At 40.7% G+C, this 21,992-nt stretch overlaps 2 protein-coding genes across 2 annotated transcripts in view; both read left to right on the top strand.

Moving 5' to 3' along the window:
- The first annotated feature begins 760 nt into the window (after positions 1-760).
- Positions 761-13,798, top strand: LOC145444312 (forkhead box protein K1-like). Its single transcript, XM_080322254.1, has 8 exons — positions 761-1,227; positions 4,626-4,752; positions 6,438-6,508; positions 7,011-7,104; positions 8,353-8,560; positions 10,862-10,904; positions 13,153-13,248; positions 13,720-13,798. The coding sequence occupies exons 1-8, from the start codon at positions 938-940 to the stop codon at positions 13,796-13,798; spliced, it is 1,008 nt and encodes a 335-aa protein (XP_080178380.1). The 5' UTR covers positions 761-937.
- Positions 13,799-15,626: 1,828 nt separating this feature from the next.
- LOC145445287 (uncharacterized) overlaps positions 15,627-21,992 on the top strand; it is a 45,735-nt gene continuing 39,369 nt past the window's right edge. Inside the window, exons 1-4 of the mRNA XM_080323466.1 lie at positions 15,627-15,666; positions 18,512-18,589; positions 20,181-20,221; positions 20,813-20,903. Coding sequence (XP_080179592.1) covers positions 18,564-18,589; positions 20,181-20,221; positions 20,813-20,903 — 158 coding nt within the window. The 5' untranslated portion in view covers positions 15,627-15,666; positions 18,512-18,563. The remainder of the gene's footprint in view (positions 15,667-18,511; positions 18,590-20,180; positions 20,222-20,812; positions 20,904-21,992) is intronic.

Raw genomic sequence — 21,992 nt, 5'->3', positions numbered from 1 at the left:
GCTTCATACTTCGAAAACGCAACTTGACTTGAATTGTGACTTGACTCGTGACTTGACTTGACTTGACTCGACTTGACTCGAGTCACCCCCGAAAATCGAGTGACTTGACTTGACTCGAGTCACCTTCGAAAATCGATTGACTTGACTTGACTCGAGTCAAAATGTGCAATGACTCGAAATGTTTCGTGAGTCGAAGGTAGTGACTTGATCCCAACACTGCTCATAGGTACAACCCCGCAAGTTCTCTCATCGATGGCGCGAAAACACACGAATCCGCGACTTCAACAATTGTATTTGTCATCAGAACATGCAATTAGACAATTACACGGATGGAATTTATTGCAAGGCAAGCATCTGAATTCATGAAAGTATGTGGTTTCCTTGAATAATCATCATTCTTCTACATCTGAAATATATTATAGATATTGGTCAAATTAAGTTATGTAGGGTGATGTCTACATTAAAAAATAATAATTCACAAAAGTTTTAGCAATTGTGTTAAAATTTTTTCTTGTTCAGCGGTTGTGATATTTTGAGACTTGGCGATGTTATGTGGTGTAGAATTGGCATTATTTTCTTGTGATCGCATTAAAGGTACATATTTAAATTTTCACACATCATACATACCATTGTGACGTCATAGGGAGTGAAACTCGAATGCTCCACTCGACCCAAGACTTGAATCAGTATCGAATTCCACAGGTGCACGATTTTGCTAAGGTCCCGCGATAAGTTTTATACGCTAATTTTCTGTATATTTTGTCTATGTATAGTCAAGAAGATCTAAGCAACGATATTAATGCATCGCAGTTTCCCATGAATTCCAGTAGGTGCCGCCCTTGCACCATTGTCTGCAAACATACCAGCGCGCAAGGTCATTCACAACGTGGAGTCGCAGATATTGTCAAAATTGACTGACTCAGCATATGAACTCGTGATGGCGAACCGAACCGAATATAATATATTGAATGATAAAGGGATGTTACCCAAGTTAACTGGGGATGGTTTCGAATACTTTATCCATCGTCGTAAGACCATGATCGGAAGAGACGCGCCGTTCCAAAAAGTTGACGTGAACCTTGGAACGTCTTCACACGTATCTAGAGAGCATCTTCTGATTTTAAGAGAAGATGCGAGTTATTATGTGAGATGCCTAAGCGTGCGTGGTGTATTGATAAACGGCCACCTTCTATCATCTGGAGACGATCCATATTTGCTCGAACCAAAGTAAGTCCGGTTTCCTTGCTTGTTTACAGTCGGGCGGGATGGAAATACAGTGATGCGGAACATATTATCGCTATGTTATTGACTAGGACCAGTCACGTGGTTACTCCTCGAGAGAAACAAGCATATAGCCATCGCCACGTGTCGTCATTCAATTCTGAAACTACACAGACGCAATCCTCCCGCAGATAATTTATACGATTGGAAATGGCATTATAATCAAGTCATTTCAATGTTACTGGTTGAGAACTCTTTACTGAATTACAGTAGTATGATTTGGCTTTTGGTAAAGCCTGCACAAACGGTAACAGGTTGGGTCTATAGTCTTTCAAGGTCAAGCGTCGTTAGTTGAATTGTATTCATAAAAGTGCATTTGTTATTTTACAAGTAAGAACCGAAGCGATAACCTTGATATCTGTTGATGTGACAGGGATGTTCATTCTGCAGCCTGTCTGAGATGTTTGTGTGGCCTGGCAGTCATTTCAAGTCCAAGCAGTTATACTTTGGACTTTCAATCTTGGCCAAATCAACATGTAGGCTACGGTACCAAAAAACATTTCGGTGTCGGCTCTTTTGGAACTGTCGAATTTGGTATTGTCCTATTTCACAGGCGTCCAGTCGAGACTGCAAAAATTACATTTTCACTATTTCACCTTTTTTGACGTGCTGACTTTGATAAAGTGACCAAAACTAAGTTTTACCGCAACGCCTTGGATCCAGTTTGCAGATCTAGGAGTTTAAGGGCATATGGCAATAGGGCGGAGTGAAAATGACTTTTTTTTCAAATCGAAAAAGGGGAGTTCTTGAATCATGACAAATGACCTAAAATTTCAATAAAAATTGGTTTAGGCGATGGCCTCCATTTTCCAGCCAGTAATCCCCCAATTTCTGCGTGAGAGGGGGTAAAATTGCCCATCTCGACATCCACTGGTCATAGATTCGTGATATATATATAGTTGAGAAGCTGCCAAAACATGTTTCTTTTCTATCTGTCTTGAGAAGAAAGTCTTCTCTATTGTGAACACAAAACGAGCTACAGCCAAAAAGCACTTGAATTCTGAAGCGGGGAAATGGCAGGAGTGACTAAGTTACAGTGTGCTTTGCACAAAAACAGCTAAATGAATGAATCTCGTAAGAGAAAGCTCACTGGGAAGGGCTCTTACTCCATCTATTTTTAGAACAGGCCCGCGGGTGATTCATCTGGTTCTGGCAAAAAATAATTTATTTTGACGTGACCATGCGAAACATTTGTTGAGGAACACTGGCTTGTCGTGATCGTTAAACGAAGAAGCGCCGCTTGATCTTCCACAGCTCCAATCTCACATACAACGCCAAGATCCATCTTCTCTCAAAATTTGCACGTTCGTCACTCACGCCATCAAATCATCAATACCAAGCAGACCGCGCGTGGTCGGTATATGAGCGCTGCGTTATTTCCCGTGGCTACATAATCCGTCATCTAATCTTGCCGTGACTGCGTGATCTACGAATGCCCTGACCTCCTTACAAGATTGACGAATCACTTGATATACTGTTATTAGTTTAATAATTCATATTATTAGCTGTTAATACACTTCATTACAAAATTTCCCAAGGGCCGAGTTCACCAAGTGCCGAGTTTGTGCTGCCGAATTCACCAAGTGCCGAGTTCACCGGCAAACGACAGCAGAATATTTGCTACTGAGGCAACAGTCCAAGCATGACTTGCCTCTTCTCCATTCTCATGGAGACGTCGCCTGCTTGGGTATTTTGCAACAGTATTCATATTCAACCGATCGGGCGTCGTCAGCGGCTCTCTCCGGCCCACTGACGACCACCCGCCATGCATTTAGGGAGAGCATCGATGTTCTTCTGCCATTTTACCGATTTTGCGCACGACACCGCCCACGTACCTCGTTACGTCTTACGCCAAGCATATCTTGTACGGACCCTTGTATGCTTCATAGTACAAGGAATAATCAAGCCCCGGGGGCTGGGATGCCACAGCCTCACATATATTTCCTACTAAGGCAGCAGTCGAAGCATGACTGTGTCCTTCCACCCCACTGAAGGGTCCAAGGACCACGCAAGGTCTCCTTCCACAATCCACAGCCATATTCTAGATCAGGGGTCACCCTGCGGTGCCCACGGGCTCCAGGTAGCCCGCAAGGACCAGATGAATCTCCAGCGGGCCTGTTCTGAAAATAGATGGAGAAACAGCCCTCACCAGTGAGCCTATACATAACGAGATTTTATTTAGCTGTCGTTCTTGTGTAAATCACACTAACATGTAATTTGGTTACTCCTGCCATTTGCCTGCTTCAAAATTTTAGCGTTTTTTGGCTGTAACTCGTTTTGTGTTCACAAAGATAGAAACATCGTGTCTTGGCAGCTTTTGAGCTCTATATCATGACTCTACGACCAGTGGTTGTCGAGATGGGCAATTTTACCCCTACCATGCAGAAATTGTGGGTTTACTGGCTGAAAAATGGGAGCGATCCCCTACAATCTTTCACTTGAAGTTTTAGGTCAGGAGTGGCCAACCTTTTCGGCAAACGGGCCACATTTCATCGACAGACGATCGCGTGAGCCGCGCCAAGCGCGAAATTTTTTTCAAGTTTATACATCGATATTATTGTTACTTGAGTATTTTGCGGGTCTGCTGTATATTGCTGGGCTCAGTTTGCAATAACTGGACTATTCGGCGCCTGGACATATCGAAAGCTTTGGCCAACATGCGTCGATCATTTTATGCCTGTGTTTCATCGTCGACGGTCTTTCTGCGAGAGCAAACGCGAGGTCGCATGTTGGACGACACTTTCTCTCATAATCGCGATCATCATTAGACTTGATATGGTACATTAGGCATTCTTTCATTTTCAGAATGGGGTAGCAATATTAAAAGCAAGCGAGCGACAACATATTGCGTGAAGCGTGAAAAAAAATTTACTTGGAATAAATCTACCGCAAATATTCTGTAATGTACGGAAGATCTACCAAATTCGACTGGCCCATGGATCTGCCGATGCGTCGGAACTGATATTTTATTCGTCGCAGCCCAAGTGCTGCGGCCAGACTAATCAAATTTTTGGTTGGGCATGCAAGTTACCAATCTGGGCAATCCCTTTTTGATAATATTACTAATTTCTGAAATTACCTCGGGGGCCACGGGTTGGCGGGCCCTTGTTTAGGTCATTTGTCGGGATTAAAAAAAAACTTTTTTTCGATTTTAAAGAGTTATTTTCACTCCACCCTAATATGCTGATCCCAGCATAAACACAACTTTTTACTCGAACTCTTGTCGAAATTAAATGCAACTTTGTCTTTGTTTTAGCGACTTGCTAAACCACTTTCCTCTCAATACTTAACAAGTCCCGGTGATTCTGCATAATCCTGTTTTAATACAATTCATTCCTTTTCAGTTCTTTGATCCAGTTTCGAAACACCGACATCAAACTTAGATTCTCCTATGTGAAACAACAAAATAACAGCGGAACCTTAGAAAGTAGTGGAAAGAACCATCACGTTAAAGATGACACCCCTCTCAAGGTAACCCATGCTATGTGCTGTTGATGATTTGATTACAACAACTGTACTTTAGCTCAAGTTTGATAAGGTTTCGTGCGATGATTATGCGAAGTCATTTGTTGAAACTTTTAATCCAGCATAGTCGGTCATTTAACTTTGCTATGATCCGATTTACCAGTCGAAAACGCTTTGGCTGTGAAATGGTGTGATAATTCTTCCAGTTACAGTCGAGTGGCCGCACAAAAATCAGTGGAAAGTGTGTACATTCAACCATCACTTGAAACTCTCTGTACTGTATACATTTTCAAGTTCAGTAACTATTATTATTATGGATTTCGGTACCGGCGAGTCTATCTCTCGCTCTGTAGTACAGAGTAATATGTGAGCATGATTTGTATTTAACTAGAAGGTAGGTGGGACATGGACTAGTTAGCTCATGCTTCACAATAGGATGTGATTAAAAAATCTGCCTAAATAGAACTGGAAGTAGTATTGAAACGTAACATCGTCTTTAGTACTCTAAATTAGTACTGACCAGGGTTGTAACCAAGTCACATGGCTCCGAGTCACAAGTCGATCTCACTTTCATAGTTTTGACTCGAGTCAAGTCGAGTCATTTTCATTTCACCATCGAGTCAAGTCCTAGTCCAAGTCATCGAGCAGAGGGTCGAGTCCGAGTCATGGTATTATGATTCGAGTCTAAGTCATTGTGTTGACTGCTCAGTATGCAGGTAAAGTCTGGTAAACCCACCTTTTCTAACTATGTTTGGTGATATCAAATACTTCGCATCTATAATATGCTATTTTTTTGCTCATTTTTAGCAGTTTTTGGTCGCATTTTCAAGTACCAGTACCAATAGACAAAATCCCAATAGTGTGGTTACTTTACTTCATTTCGAAATTACAATAAAATGTCGGTCTTTGTCGTTTGAGTCTCGGGTCATATGACTTGTTCGAGTCATGCGCAATGACTCAAGTCCAAGTCGAGTCAATACACGGATTGACTCGAGTCGAGTTATTTCCGTATTTAGGGAAAATAACTCGGTTCAAGTCGAGTCATCAGGAAATCGTGACTCTAGTCGAGTTATTACAACCCTGGTACTGACCACTAGGGGTGGCAAAATCGAGCATCTGAGCAGACTCGTATAACTAGAAAATTTTCAGCTTTCTCAAATTAGATTAGAATTAGAGCTACACTGTTTTTCCGAAATTGGATTATAATTAAAATTGCCGAATGCGCAAAACTTGGCAATTGAATGAAATTCCGAATGAGAAAGATGTTCAGCAAAATTCAAGTTCAGGTCATATTAAATCAGAGTTCATCATCATAAGCATGAGCATGGTTAACGTCTGCACAACTAGCTCGGCTGGTTGCGCCCTATGTATGGAGTTCTCAATCCAGAAAAAGTTATTTTAGAGCAGCCCTAACGCGTATCCATGTGCCGTAGCGTACTACAAGTTTTCAATTTTCGAAGGTTCCGATTGGGATCTCCAGGGATTTCACAGTGGGAAAAAAGCATCGCTATGACAATTTTTGTTGGTTAAATAACGAAAACGTCTGTAATCATACCCAATCCTAATTCAAGTAGTTGAATTGCAGAGTGACCAGCCGCCTGCCCTACTGACCAACTGTAATTTTTGGCTACGTTTCTGGAGATTTTTGTCACAGTCGATCAAGACTGACATAACATGTGATTTTGTTTCAGACAACGGTGGTTGAGGCAGAAGACATCCCGTGCTTAGCCAACGAAGAGGCATCACCCACTGAAACTATAAGGTTGGAAATCCCCTATTTCTATATATATATATATATATGTTGAATGTCGAATCTTTGAGTGTTGAAATCATTTTCGAATTGTTTCGTTCTATCATAAAGTAAATACACGACAGCTAGCATGGGAAATTTGTATCATATATTTGGGGGTTGACGACATTGACAGCGTTGCTACGTCAATGGAACTAGAAGTAGCGCCGTCATTTTCCACTAAGTAAAAGTCACCATTTTCAAGACATGCTAATGCTACTTCTAGTGGAAGTTGTGAATGAATGGTGCCAAAAATACTCGGTAATTAGTTATGATAAATACAATAGCACATAGTTATATGCTATTAAACAATGAAAAGTTTAAACTTCTAAATGAAATCCTTCTGGTGACAGGTAATTGTAATTATCTTTGACTCCAATGCAGATTAATGGAATGATTCGACTTCAAGACAGTATGAAATACCTTGCAAGTAGGCCTAAACATTGTTGCATTATCGTTTGCGTTCTTTTTTCAGTGTGGCTAATCATTGTCCAGCAACCCCGAAAGCCGATAGCCTCCAGAGGAACATCACTGAAAATTTGGATATGGCAGCGTCGAATATAGCTCAGGTACGGCTCCGTAATCGAGGCTACTATGCCAGTATGGGTGTTATTCGTTACCACAACTACTATGACTGTACAGTAGGGGTGTTCAAAAATGACCTTTATTCTCAAATTGTGCTGGCTACTTGATAAAATTGTTAGGTTACGTAATTAAAGGCTGCACACAAAATTTGGCTCAATTCTAATCAGTAGCTGCATTGCTACAGGAGAAAAAAGTTTTTTTATATTATTATGTAAAAAAAATGAAAAAAACATTCGAAATTTTCTGTTCACGTCATGAAATTGTTAGGTTGTTTATAGAAACTATGCTCACCAAATTTGGCTCAATTCCAACCAGTGGAAGTAGAATTATCGTAAAAAAAAATTGGAATTGAATAAAATAGTATCAACGATGGGCAGACCTATGATAAATAATTGTAGAATTTGCCACCGTAAATACTATTTTATTCGAATCCATATTTCTCGACCGCAATAACTTCGCTTCCAATGGTTGGCCAATGGCCAATGAGCCAAATTTGATGAGCATCGCTTCTATAGAAAACCTAACAATTTCATTGGGTGAACAAAAAATTTTGAATTCTGGACAAAATTTTTTTATATTTATTTTCATGTAATGAATACAAAACCTCTCTTCTACTGTAGCAATGCGGCTACTGGTTGGAATTGAACCAAATTTAGGGTGCAGCCTTCAATTATGTAACCTAACAATTTTATCAAGTAGCCAGTACAGTTTAAAAAAAAGTCAAGTTTGAAGACCCCTACGTCTATAGTAGGGCTGGTCCAAATCTTGCTTGCTCTGCGATTAAATCATCAGGTTCCCTAAAGTAACGATGCACACGACCTTTGAATCCATTCCCACCGTTGATCGTGAAGGCGCTACAGTTAGCGTTGTTAGCTCCTCCACATATGATTTTCGCCATGGCTAAAAGCTTTTTGCTTTATTTACTATGTCTTTGTGATGTACTTTTCTCAGATGAAAATACTGATTCAGAACATGCTACATGACTTGCTACTGTAATTGACGAATTACTGTCCTATATTAACCCTAGAGATAAGTGTGTGTTACACAGCAATCAGTATATATCGTTTGTTGAATCGTTTAGTACCGAAATACTGTACATACAATACAACTAGCTTGACGGTGTGTAACTCTTGGTAGACTTGCATTGTAATTATGGATGTGAATTTCACCAGAACATAACAATGAGTTCCAGACATGCCTGAATGCAGGTTTAACGCACATTCTTCTTTTAGACGGCCTGTAGCAGCAGAAGTATCTCGGCCCAGCAGCACAGCCGTCACCTTGCCAGCCGAAAAAGGTCGTCAGTTGAACCTAAATCGAGTTCCGACCTCGAACACTCTGCCCCGTCGGCGAAGAAGAAGAAGGGAGGCAAGACTCTGGCCGATTGGCTAAAAACAGAGGGCCAATTCGAGCCACGTGGTTCTACAACTGTGCACTTCGGTAAGAGCCACTCAGTGACGACATGCGAGGTTTCATTTACAGGGTCGGTACCCTCATTTTCAAAATCCCAAAATTGATGTCATAAATTGCTTATAGTTAGGGCGATTTTTTTTGACATTTCAAAGAGAGTCAAAATTGGGTCAAAATAGTAGCGTTAGGTCAAAAAATAGCAACATTGTTTGCAAAGTCAAAATTATTTAACAACCTGCATTTCGTTTGTATCGTAGATTTTGCACTGTCGGTGAACTTATCATTTGACGTTTTACAGCTTGTAGCCTACTTTATAGGCCTACCGTTGTAGACGGCCAATTGTCCGCTCATTGTGAATCATGAACATTCAAATGAAAACAAATAGGTGGACATGGTGTTATTCAACGTACAGCAATATCCTAACTGAAGCAAAACGGCGTGGGCATTGGTTCTTATGTAAAGAAGCGCATGATGAAAAATTGTGATGTAGACACCACTGTCAGAATGGAGCAACACGGGTGTCACCAGCAGTGTACGCACAACTTCAGTGTTGTCAGCCAACAACTGCTGCTGTTGAACGTTCTTTCTCCATTCTTGGCAAGCTACTTAGTAAGGACAGTCACTTTCTACCCGAGAATGTAGGAAGGTATCATTCGTTGCACCATAACAAATTTTAATCATTCCTACCATAACACGTGATGTAACTACTGGAATTCTTCAGAAGGCCAGATTTCGTGAAAATAAAGTTTTTTCGTGTAAAAATATGTCAGTTTTTGAGTCAAAAAAGTTTTTTTAAGCCAATCAACTTCGTAAGGACAGACAGTTCCAACCAGAAATGAAGATAAGTAGTACAATTCTAACATTATGTGGGAAAACGCCTAATTTGCATACGCTAGGTTAAAATTAAGTTTTTTAAGATAAAAAAATGTCAGAATTTAGATTTTTTAGGTCAAAGTTTTCCGGTTTTTGAGTAAAAAATATCGACCTTCTTATAATGCTTATTCATCAGTTAAGTATGGTAGCTTTTATCTATAATAAGGAAATATGTTCGTCTCGAATTCACTGGCCTGCGAAAAGCTCGTATATTTTCGAAAGGTCGGTGAAGGCTCAGAATTATAGATGCCACGATCATTGATAGCAAGTGATAAAAATCGAGGTAATATTTTTGTTGAAAACATGTGCGTGCCGTAGGTGGGGATCGGATGCTACTCCCTTTGGACTCCAAAATCTTGTTTTAATAAATATTTATTAGCATAATCCATAGTAAGTAATTAGATGCATTCCAACCAAACAGTGCAGCGACGCATTTTTCTCCTATTTCAATGTCACCTGTGAAAACGATAGGAATTCGCTTATGATTTTCAAAATGTAATCCGCCAGCAATTAAAACGTTTGGACGTGTTGGAGCCGAGAAATATTAGATTGCTTGCGATTCGCAATGCATACAGTGCTATCAATGTTCAATGTAATGTTACAGTAGCCTACTGTGCTACAATTTGAGCGTTAGGGTTGTTCAAATTTTTAAATTTTACAGGCTATTTGATAAAATTGTTAGATTGGGTTTAAAAACACTGCACATTATATTTGTCTCAATTCTTACGTGTGAAGCAAAGTCGGGGGAGTAGAATATTTTGGATTTGAAAAATGTTAGTTCGAAAACAGCAGTTGAAATTGAACCAAGTTTTTTAGACAGCTTTCATGGGCGTACTGAGTAAAATTCGAGAAAAAAATTTGATACTTCTTGGATAATTAGTGTGCAGTGATGTTTCAGTCTACCTGACAATTTTATGAACTAGAGCCAGTAAGATTTGAAGAAAAAAGTTATTTTTGAACAAGCCTATTGAGCAGGGCTACTGATAATGGCGATTTTATCCCACACAATCTAGCGTTTGTTGTTCTTCGCCAGCTCAACACAGGAATGTTGTACTGTCTTAGCATAGTGATTGAAAACGGGATTATTTTGATCTGCAGTATTTACTGCTAATTCTCGGCTCAGTTTGGTTCGTTAGCAATTTTTATCAGTTCAATACGCCACAAAATTGCGATGGAGTGAAAAGATAGGAAGGTGTCGAAACAACTTGGAGTTGTTTTTGAAATCAGACACCCACATTGGCTTAGCTAGGCGATGTAAAGAGGAGGCATGCACTGCACACTGAATGAAAAGTGAAAGAAGATAGTATAGAAAAGCAGGCAGTAACAACAGTCCCTCATAATCTCTGGTCGCAGGCCCCTCGGGTGACCAATCCAACGTCAGTTTGAGTCCAAATAAATGAAGTTAGTAAGAACATCGGTCTGCGGTCTTCATTTTTGTTAAATGAATATTCTTTTCAGACCGTCCCACAAACCAAAACGGCGGAGATTCAAACAATGGCAGGTTAGTAGTACTTGTGTATCGTGTATGTGGCGTTATTTTGTTTTTGCATGACTGCTTATAACGTTATGTGGAATTGATACCCGATATTGATATTGCTTCCCTGTATAATAATACGCACCCTGTAAATGGCATGTAGATTATGGGGAAAAGCCTGTACTCATGCATAGTACGCACCCTGCACTGGCAGTACATGGATAGTAAATGCGTTGATGTCGATTAGACAAGCTTCTCGTGTGGACGAACTTGAGCGTATGATTAGCTACCGACGATGATTATTAGTGGAAATCGATTACGCACGTAGACGTCTGCTCGTGACGATTCGATGTCATTCTGCTCTGTGATGTCACTGTTAAACAATCATGACATCACGATTGCTAATCATTATACGATTAACGGCATTGTTTCTAAACAATTATAAATAGCAGCCAAAGGCTGCAAGGCCCGAGAAGCAATAGTGTAGGTCAGCGACGATATCTTGCGCAGCAGGCCTATTACGGATGCGTTTTCTCAGGCCAACGGTGATATCGTGTGCACCAGGCCTGTTGTAAATGCTACTGTTTAGGCCAGCGATTATATCTTGCGGAAATGGCCTGTTGTAGATGTGATTGGTCAGACCTGTTGTCAACTGACGCGATTAGCAAGGATTACGAGCGCGTGCAGCAAGCAATGACCTAATTCGTTTGTTTACAAATGGCAAACCAGCTCAGCAGGAGATCGCATGCTAATATGCAGCACAGACTAATCTCCCTAATTGGCAGCGCTCAACACTGATAATATGAATTACTCGGCAGGATGGGCTAATTTGATATGCGATTGACAAACGAACATGAAGAAAAGTGCGATTCTAAGTTTCATTTCGGGGGGAGATTCTTTTCAAGAATTGTTATACCCATGCATAGAGCGCAGTTCTGCACCCCCCCCCGATTTTAGGACAAAAATCGGTGAAATTTTGCTCCTTATGCATGAAAAATTTCAGTACTCTGACAAACACAAACGTGTTTTAAATTTCATTGGACCGTGAAAAACCTTCGTCCTTAACGTTCTTTTGTAGATATCGTTTACTGTGAACTCTGGAAACCATACTTGAATAACTTGCCTATCATAAGGATGTTTGATTTCAAGTTGAAATTGTAGCCATTGGATGCACCAACTATTTCTTTGTCATGCATATTGCTCTACCTACGACTCCGGAAATAAAATATTTTCCGTCTATTTTACAAAGCGTTCAACTTCCGATTGATTTTATTTTACCCCATGGCCCATGGGTGAGCTCAGAGTCATCACTAATATCAGTATCGCAGCCAGGTGATGGGTTTTTGAGGTTGAAATCCCTGCCCATTTCAAACTGGAAACCCCGTCGCTTTTAAATACCGATTCTATCTTCAATATTTCTCAGCTCATTTGTATTTCAGTAATTCGTATTATCAGTTATTAGTTGGTTTGTTGTGGATTTTTAAGGGTTTTGAGTTGTAGTTCTAGTTGCTACAGGGTAGTAACCAAGTCACAAGGCTCCGAGTCACAAATCAATTTCACTTTTATAGTTTTGAGCCGAGTCAAGTCGAGTCATTTTCAATTCACCACCAAGTCAAGTCCAAGTCGGCAAGAGGAGGGTCGAGTCGGAGTCGTTGTGTTAACTGCTCAATATCCAGTTGAAGTAATGTTAAACCCTCCTTTTATAACTGTCTTGAGTGATGTCGAATGGTTCGCATTTATAATGTGCCTATTTTCCTCACTTTTAGCAGTTTCTGGTCGCATTTTCAAGTACCACAACCGATAGACTTACTATTGGTTACTTTACTATTCTTCGAAATTGTGATGAAATGTCGGTCTTGGCCATCTGAGCCTCGAGTCATATGACTTGGTTAGAGTCCGAGTCAATACACAGATTGACTCGAGTCAAGTAATCAGAAAATCGGAACATTACGACCCTTAGTTGCTAGTTTTGAAAAGTTTGTTCACAATTTCTATCATTAGGACGATTAATTTTTAACCTAAAAAACGTAAACTTTTAGTCGAAAATTGAAACCTTTTTAGTGACGCTGGAAACTTATTTCTGTAACTATGACTTGATTGGAACTCGAGTAGTTGGGGTCCCCCGCGGGCTGTAGTTTGCCCAACTCTGTCCTACTAAACCGAATTGTAACCCCCCTTTTTTCTTGACTGGTGCAGAAATTTTGTGCTTGTGTCCCTGTTCGTCATTATTTAGTCTGTCCGTTGCAAATTAAAGCCAGACTGTTCGATTTTTCAGGGCCCGCAAATCTGACGGTAGATCGAAGCGCAGCCGCAAAAGATCGTCCAGCAAGGGCCAGGAAAAGTCTGTTAAAAAAAGGAAATTGGCAAAAAGGTGACAGTGTTGTCCTTGGGTAGTCGTAACGGCAAAATTCGACGCCGATATCACGCTAGTGAGTAAAAAATAGGGGAATGATAATTTCAAAAAGTGGCCTTGACATATGGTGTCAAATATCAAATAAAATACTTGTATCATAATCTTGGGTTCGTGCTCCTTCTCGTGGTTGTGGCTAATATTTTCTTCTCCATTTCGGCCTTTTCAATTTATGCCCAGGGGGCAATATCAACCACTTACAGAACACCTGACGTGGGTTTGTCATCATAATCACTCACACACTGTATGGCGAGCTTACATCTCGAAAAATTGCTCCAGCTGTTCTAGTAAATTTCATTGCATTGCACATCGTCACGCATCACATTTGCACATTGCTATGTCAGAGTCAGTCACTCAGTAATAATATCCGCCTTGTTACTGTGATAATCATCTTATGTGATTGGAAGTTCAAAGACAGCATATTTTTTCCAGGAATCCGCCGAAACCCCGATTCGAGGTTAAAGAATATCCTGGTATGTGTTCACGTCTTAGGTGCAATTGTGGGTTTTGAATATTTACCTTATCCTTAAATATTCATGTTTGCATCTAAAATCAATATGTCCCGGTCTGGTCACCATCTGTTCCGCCATCAATCAAAAGCTGACTCTGCACTGATTACGAAAATATAAATTTTATTCCGCTCGTGGCCCTGGAACTCCCACAATCAGCCTCGAATTTTTCATTGTTATGGAGATTGACATTGGGACGCAACAATGCTGTCTGGCAAAACGAGAGAGTAGCTCAAGAGAAGAAGCGCCAGACAGCATTGTTCAGCATTGCTGCGTCCCAATGCCAATCTCCATAACCATGAAAAATTCAAGGCTGATTGTGGGAGTTCCAGGGCCACGAGTGGAATAAAATTTATATTTTCGTAATCAGTGCAGAGTCAGCTTTTGATTGATACCCGTTTTACCAAATTAAATGCTCGGCAAGCTGGTGAAAAATTACCGTCAAATTGCCCGTAGCCAAATGGAAATTGTGACGTGATACAATTTCACTGAGGCGTGAGATTTGCCTGTGTCGACACCATATAGGACACTATGGTTCCGTGTTGTAGAAATAGTCATTGTCATAGCAAATTCATAATCCCAGACAAGTATTGTTGAATTATACACAATATGGTATTAGCAGTTAGCACTGATTTGCAGCATTATGTACAGTGCATTTCTATCAAAATTTTTAATGGGATATGTATACTGATTAACTTGATGCAGCTTCTTAATCTACCCCCCTTTTTGTCAGTGCCTCCTGCGACCCAACAAACTGCTGTCCGCAGGAGCAGCCGGATACGACTACCTGTACGTCGTGACACCACCTACAGCTTTATCTATTCGTAAGTGGGTCATGCACACTAGGGTTGTTCAAAAGTACATTTTTCTTGAAATTTGTTGGGTTAATAGCTTTTCACGCCCAATTTGGCTCAATTCGATTGGAGAGCATTAGATTTAAAAAATTCATAATTTATTGAAGAAAAAAATTCACATGCTACCGGCTGCCCAGCGATAATGTAAAGTTTTTTTTTTAAAAACGATGCATACAAATTTAGCTCAACCACAACCAAGAGAAGCAACCTATAGCAGTAAATTTAGGATTTCAAATAATAATTTTCAAGGTGTTTGGTGATTGAATATCCTACCGCAAATACTATTTTTTTAATGCACAACTTTGTACTGTAATAACTTTGCTTTTACGGGTTGAAAGTGAGCCAGTTTTGTTATGTATCGTTTGTATAGACAACTAATCTCATGGAGTAGCATGTAGATTGTAGAAGTTGAAATAATAATAGGGTAACTTAGACTTGTTAGAATTATGCCAAATTAGCCACCTAACAATTTTATCAAATATCATATTTGAATTAAAAGTGAACAACCCTAGTGCAAACGTGACGGATCAAGCCGTGCTTATGTATCTTGTGACGTTGCAGCGACGAAAGAGATGAAAATGGCTTCAAGAACGTGCTGGGAATCCGGGAAGTTAAAGATAATACGGCTGCACTCCATGCAGCAACCATGAAAAAGAAAAAAAGCCGTAAAACGAACCGTTTCAGCCGATCCAATTACGATAAGATAAAAAGTAATGAGTTGCTTTGGAATTTAATCAGTTGAATGTGTGTTTAGTTTGCTAGTTGTGGTTTTTAATGGCTGTAGCTCTAGTTCTGGTTCTAGATGTGTATTTTGAATATCCAGTAGTTTTTACCGCGTGTGAGTGCCGCTCGCTATGATGTCGTTCATGACAAACTTGTAGGCCTAGCATTAAGGCAATTACCACCCAAAAAGATGTCAATTCCACCTGATAACCAGAAATGATTTGAAATGTGTATGTATTTTGTTCAGGCGGTGAATCTCCATCAGACCGTGTTGAGGTTCCCAGCAATGACAGGTTAGTAGCGGTTTTATATGATGTATTTGGCGGTATATTGTTTTGTACTTTGCTAGTTGTAGCCCAGGGGTGGGCAAACTACGGCCCGCGGCCCTTGAAAGCCTCAAGAAACGGAAAAATATTGATAAAATGCATACTAAAAATCACATTACTATGGGTATGTGGGTACTTGATTAAAGTTTTTCGTGAAATATTTCAAGATGATAATGATAAGTTAGATTCTTAGCGTGGTATTTTTTCATTTTATTGATGGCGCGATAGCCCGACCATGTGGCCCATGCATTTTGTAAGGTTTCAATTAATAAAAATAGCAGAAAGTGAAACGTGAATGACTTAATTCTGACAGCGAGTGTGATTTTAGATCGGCAACAGTGGCGTAGACAGGGGAGATAATTGGTGTCCGATACCCCCCGTTTCGAGGCTCGAAATACCCCCCCCCCCCCCGTCTTACATATATTTCCATTGATCTAATATTTCTTGTTCTAATTCGATAATCCCCTAATTGCCGCGCGGCATCATCACGCCATCGATCAATCAGACAACAGTGCGGTGATGCCTTTTTCTCATATTGGTCTCTCGTCTGCGGAAGCCCGAAAAACGCATCTCACATGGCTCTCCCATCTCATCCAGTTACAGAGCCAGAAGTCACAGTAACAATAACACCCGCATTGAAATTTCGATACCGCGCGAGTTGGTTTTCGTGTTTGACAGTAACAAACCTTTAGAACATGCGCGCTAGGCTTGTATCATTAGAGATAGCAGATCCCTACAGTACCTAAACAGATCGTACTAATCAAATGTTCTGTATGGAATCTATTATGTATTGATCCAATTCGCGATCATTTAGTTCGGTTGTTATGTGTGGGTTTCCAGGTCTCCGGCCGTTTCGTGTCTCAGGCCTCTGGCGCATCTGCTGACTGTCCTGTTATAACGCGCTTGGCCAGTAGTAAAACATTGGAGGCTAGGAAAATTAGGCCGCTCCCTGACTCGCGGCGCGTGATAGTGCTACTCGATGTGCTATTGTATTGACCAGAAGTTATAGTCTTGGCCTCGACAATTCGCAATTGTCACTTCTACACCGCAAACGCGTTTAGGAATGCATTTTGATCGCGAGCCTAAGCCTGCGCCAGGCCACTGTTATTCACGTGATGCAATCGCACAAGCTCGAGTGGTAATTAGTCTTTACCATCTCCACACACCAAAAATACTACACCATCTTGGCAGACAGTAAAAATCATATTGATTTCAAACAAAATTAATCCAGATTGTTTGTATCAAACGGCAACAGACTAAAATTCATTTGCGTGTCTTCACTGTTCGAGTGTTCGTCTTTGACCACAAAATCGAGAGATCTTCCACTGTGCTGTAATATGATCTGCGCGTACTTTCGTGATTACATCCTCGCTTTGGTAATTAAGGTCAAGATACCTCGCTGTCATCGAAATTTGTTTGCTACTTCCATCTGATCTGATACATTGTGATTTGCGAGGTGATCATCGATCACCTGCTGCGTTGAGTCATGATCCGCGGCGCGCATGAAACTCGCTGTGGCAAATAGTGGCGTGCAAGGCAAAAGCGCCTTCCGTTTGTTACTGTAGCATGCGACTGCGCATAATAGAGCTATATTTTAAGATAACTGGCAAATGTTCATGTGTATAAAGACGTAAGCACAAACGAGATTATCTTACCCTTGTTGTATCGGCATTTGTGTGTATTAAACCGCAATAAAGTGGTTAGCATAACGAATATCATCTTTTCAAAAAATATTCCCCGTTTTAATAAATATCCCCCATTTTTTTTCGACTGGCTACGCCCCTGATCGGCAACATGAACAAGTTGATTACTTATAGTGCTGTACTTGGAAAAACGATTCGCTGGTGTGTTGGAAAGATTCGTTATTTGTATCTGAAGGTAACATGGTTATGATGCTGTCGGCATTGCGTGTCTTGGAGGTAAACCATAAGTACAATCAGCAAATCCATAAACATATCGCTGCTCGCAGACTCAAATTTACATCCAGTTCTAAGAATTCGGACAACCTTTACTTCCATTCCTAATTTTGACAATGAGGACGATCAGCTTATAAATTTTCGTCAATGTTTCTGACGCGTATAAGTTATCATCATATCAACGATTGGTTTGTTTTAAATCTAGCAATGCATTCAAATTATTTCCATGTTGTCTGTCACTATATGATCAAGTAACGATTTTGAATTTTGGCTCGGTATCCCAATTTTATGGAGTGCGGCTCGCGAATGGATTTAATTCTTGAATGCGACCCGCGAGCTCAAAAGTTTGTCCAACCCTGGTCTGGCCCCATGAAAGCGTGCACCGTCTGCCCAAAATTCCAATGTGTTCGTCAAAAAATCGTGGCCATCTCGCTGAACTTCTTCGACAGATCAGACGAGAGAGGTGATGTTGTTATAGAACTGAGTGTGACTGTTCTTGATTTTTAGAAAAGAGAATCGTGTTTATCGTATAAAAGTAAAAATTGTATATAAAAAGCTGATGTTATTTCGGATAATTCTCTGCTCTATTCAAACACAATTCTTACCGTTAGGTTATGATTGGGACAATCGGTTTTTGACATAAAAAATGTATACTTTTGACGGAAAATTGAAATCTTTTTATTGACATGAGAACTTTTTTTCAAAGAGCTGGAGTAGTTAGCGTCGTGCGGGCCATAGTTTGCCCATCTTTGTCCTACTAAACCGACTTTTTGAATTTGTAAAATTCGCAACACCTTTTTATTCTCGACCTGTCCATTAATTTACTACTTGTGTCCATGTTCGCCTTTATTGAGTCTATGGGTTTCGAATGAAAGACAGACTGTTCGACATTTCAGGGTCAACAATTCCAGCCGCAAAAGATCGGCTAGCAAAGGCCAGGAAAAGTCAATGAAAAAGAAGAAATTGGCAAACAGGTGACGGTGTTGTCCTCGAGTAGCCGTAACGGTGATATTCTTTGTCGAAATTAGGCTAGACTGGAAGATAGGAGGAAAATAATTTCCAAAAGTGGCTTTGACATATCGTGCGAAATATCAAATAAAGTACTCGTATCATAATCTTTGGGTTTGTGCACCTTCTTGTTCATAGGCGCCGAACGCTAATTTTGCTTAGGCATGCGAGTTCGATGACGTCACAAAGGAAGACGTCATGATCCGACGGAATTGATAATTAGGGATAATATAGCATCAATTCATGAGGGTTAAGTGCCTGCATAAATGCCGATTATGCAATATCTGCGTGTTAACAAACTTGCGCGTATGATAAGCTTGTCGACGAGTCCGGAAGTGCTGTCAATTAGCGAGTCCCGATCGCTAGCGAACAATTAAATACGCCGCTTATCAACGCGTATTATGTAACCTCAGCGACGATTTGCGCAAGGCAAAATGTCAGAGTTGTTATGGAATCTGTTTTATAATGGCACCAATTTCAGGTTGTTCAAACCTTTCCCGTCTTTTACAACTCAAGCCTTGACAGTTGACACACATCTTCCGATAGTAATGTTTAGGTATTAGCAGGATTCACTTACGCATGCACGGCGCACTCACAATCGCACATGTCTGCGGACATTCGATGCCATTCAGGTCAGCGATGTCGCTCTTTAATTACAATCGCTAACCAACAAACACCTAACGGCATTGTCACCAAGCCATCGAAAGATTGGAGCTAACGCATGCTAGGCTCGAGAGATGGGAGCCAACGCATGCTCATTGCTCACCTCTAGACGCGATAGTTGGCCAGCGATGATATCCTTCGTACCAGGCCTGTTGCAGATGCGATTGTGTAGGCAAGCGATAATATCGTGTGCGCCAATGCAGATGCGAATGTGCAGGAAGCGATGGCACCGGGCCTACTGCTGATGTGATTGTTCATCATGCTCAAGCGAGTGAAACTAGGCTTGTAGGAGACGCGATAAAGCAGGCAAGCGTCCCAAGCGATGATTGCCGAACGCACGGCAATCAATGACACAATTTCGCGATCATCTCAGCGGGAGATCGCGTCGCGTTACATTGTGCACAGACAAATCTTGTTAATTGGCAACGCGCTTGTAGCTAATTGGCCGCGCGCAACGGGTTACCTCGCTCACATAAGCGGTAGCAGGTAATGTCGTAAACGGAAATACATTGCGATTCGTTCTAAATAACACAATCGGGGATTATGCCGATTCATGCCAAACCGAATTCTAGGCATGCCGCATGCCTAAAAAAATGTCTAGGCATGCCTGGCATGCCTTGCATGCCCAGGTTCGGCGCCTATGTTCTTGTTGTTGTGACTAATATTTTCTTCCCCATATCGTGATGAGGTTTGTCATCATAATTACCTACATACTTAATGGCGAGCTTATGTCCCAAACAATTGGCCCAGCTGTTGTAGTCAATTTCATTGCATTGCACGCGTCACATTTGCACATTGTTATGTCAGACTCAGTCACTCGGTAATATGATCCGACTTGTTCCTTTAATATTCATCTCACGTGATGGGAAGTTCAAAGACGGCATTTTTTTCTAGGAATCCGCCGAAACCTCAATTGGAGGTTAAAGAATTTCCCGGTAAGTATTCATGTCTTGAGTGCAATTGTGGGTGTGTAAGATTGACGTTATCCGTGAATATTCATGTTTTGCGTCTACGCCGTAATCAATACGACCCAGTCGCTATGTGTTTCACGTTGTAGATAAAGTCATCTCTGAACAAATCATCATCGTCATAGCAAATTCATACTCCCAGACAAATAATGTTGAATTATGCACAATATGACATTAGCAAGGATTTGCAGTATTATGTAGATTGGACAGTGCATTTCTATCACTATTTTCAATGCAAAATGTATAATGTGTTTGATTTGGATCAGTAGTTTTTAACCAGTACTTCTTGATATGGTGATATGGTGATATTCACCTGAAATGCAAAATACAATACCACTGCTGTAGAGAAACGGAGAGACAAGACAAGCAATAATTTTCTGGGAATGTGGAATTGAGTTGATGAAATAAGGCATTTCAAAAAATTCCCCGTAACATAAGTGTGGGACGCCCCTGCTATAAATCGTCGATACCATATCGATATTAGAACTTGAAAAACCAGAGTTGTTGGGAAATGATCAACTTGATGCCGCTTCCTAATCGAACTCCTTTTTTTGGCAGTGCCTCCAGTGACCCAACAAGCGGGAGTCCGCAGGAGCAGCCGGATACGGCTACCAGTAAAGCCTGGCTTCAGTTACAGCTTTATTTATTCGTAAGTGGGCGTACACACTAGGGTTGTCTGAAAATACATTTTTCTTCGAATTTTATTGGCCTAATAACTAAAGATGGTGTGCACCTCTGAAAGGTTCAGGTTCGTGTGAACGCGAACCTTTTTGCAAGGTTCTGTGTGAACTCGAACGTGAACCTCATGACGTCGATGACGTCATAGTGCTAATTCCAACCCTACATTTCAGTGAAGTGCTAACCTATATTTATGTAAACGATACTGAGCGAAAACTCGGGCCACATAATGCCACAATGCTGAAGTACATACTAATGTTTTAAACGTCGCTAAATGTATGAACTGGGGCAATCAAATGATTTACGATAATCCCATAAAATCAATCTTCCGTCGCTTTTCCAACAATATTGACGAGGACTACGCCAGACTGGCAATGTATTCCGCATCTGAGTATTTCGACATTGATATTGAGCAGAGTGTAAAACGGGTTCCCATACTTGCTACCGATATTGCCCCATTAACAAATTATACAGCAGTAGCCAACACCCCAATCGCACAGAATTTTCTTTATGATACAATAAACATATGAAATCAAGATTGATCCAGTACGCCTGGTAGACTTTTTACATCAGACCACAATATCAATTTCATTGAGTGGTTGAATTAGTATCATTCGTTGACCACCCACATCAGTGGCGTATCCAGGGGGGGTTTTAGGGGGTCGGAACCCCCCCCTTTTCAAAATTCAAAAAATTGATGTCAAATATAGCCACTAATATTTGCTAATTTATTAGTTTAACATATCCGTTTTTTCATATGAGAAGGCGAATATGGTGTCCTAATGTTATTTAGGGGGTCTATAACCCCTACAAAATATTGGAATTATGCGCCGAATTAGTCGAAAGGTTAAAATAAGTCATCATATCTCGCAAATTCCGTACGAATTCTGCCCTTGTTCAGCTACATTTCAGCTGTGGCAGTTGCAGACGTTCTCAACTTTCTTCCCTCGATTTCTCTCTCGCCTTGCTAAAATGAGAGACGCATTATTGGAAAATCTAATCTAATTGGTCGACGCGATACGTAATTGCCAAGACGAAGTTGTCGGCAATCAACAGCGCC

This window comes from Botryllus schlosseri, chromosome 8 (assembly GCF_051294905.1).
Source record: "Botryllus schlosseri isolate E-star chromosome 8, Bs_hap1, whole genome shotgun sequence".
NCBI lineage: Eukaryota > Metazoa > Chordata > Ascidiacea > Stolidobranchia > Styelidae > Botryllus > Botryllus schlosseri.
The sequence above is the reverse complement of the archived record's forward strand: the minus strand, read 5'-3'. Positions and strand labels throughout refer to the sequence as shown.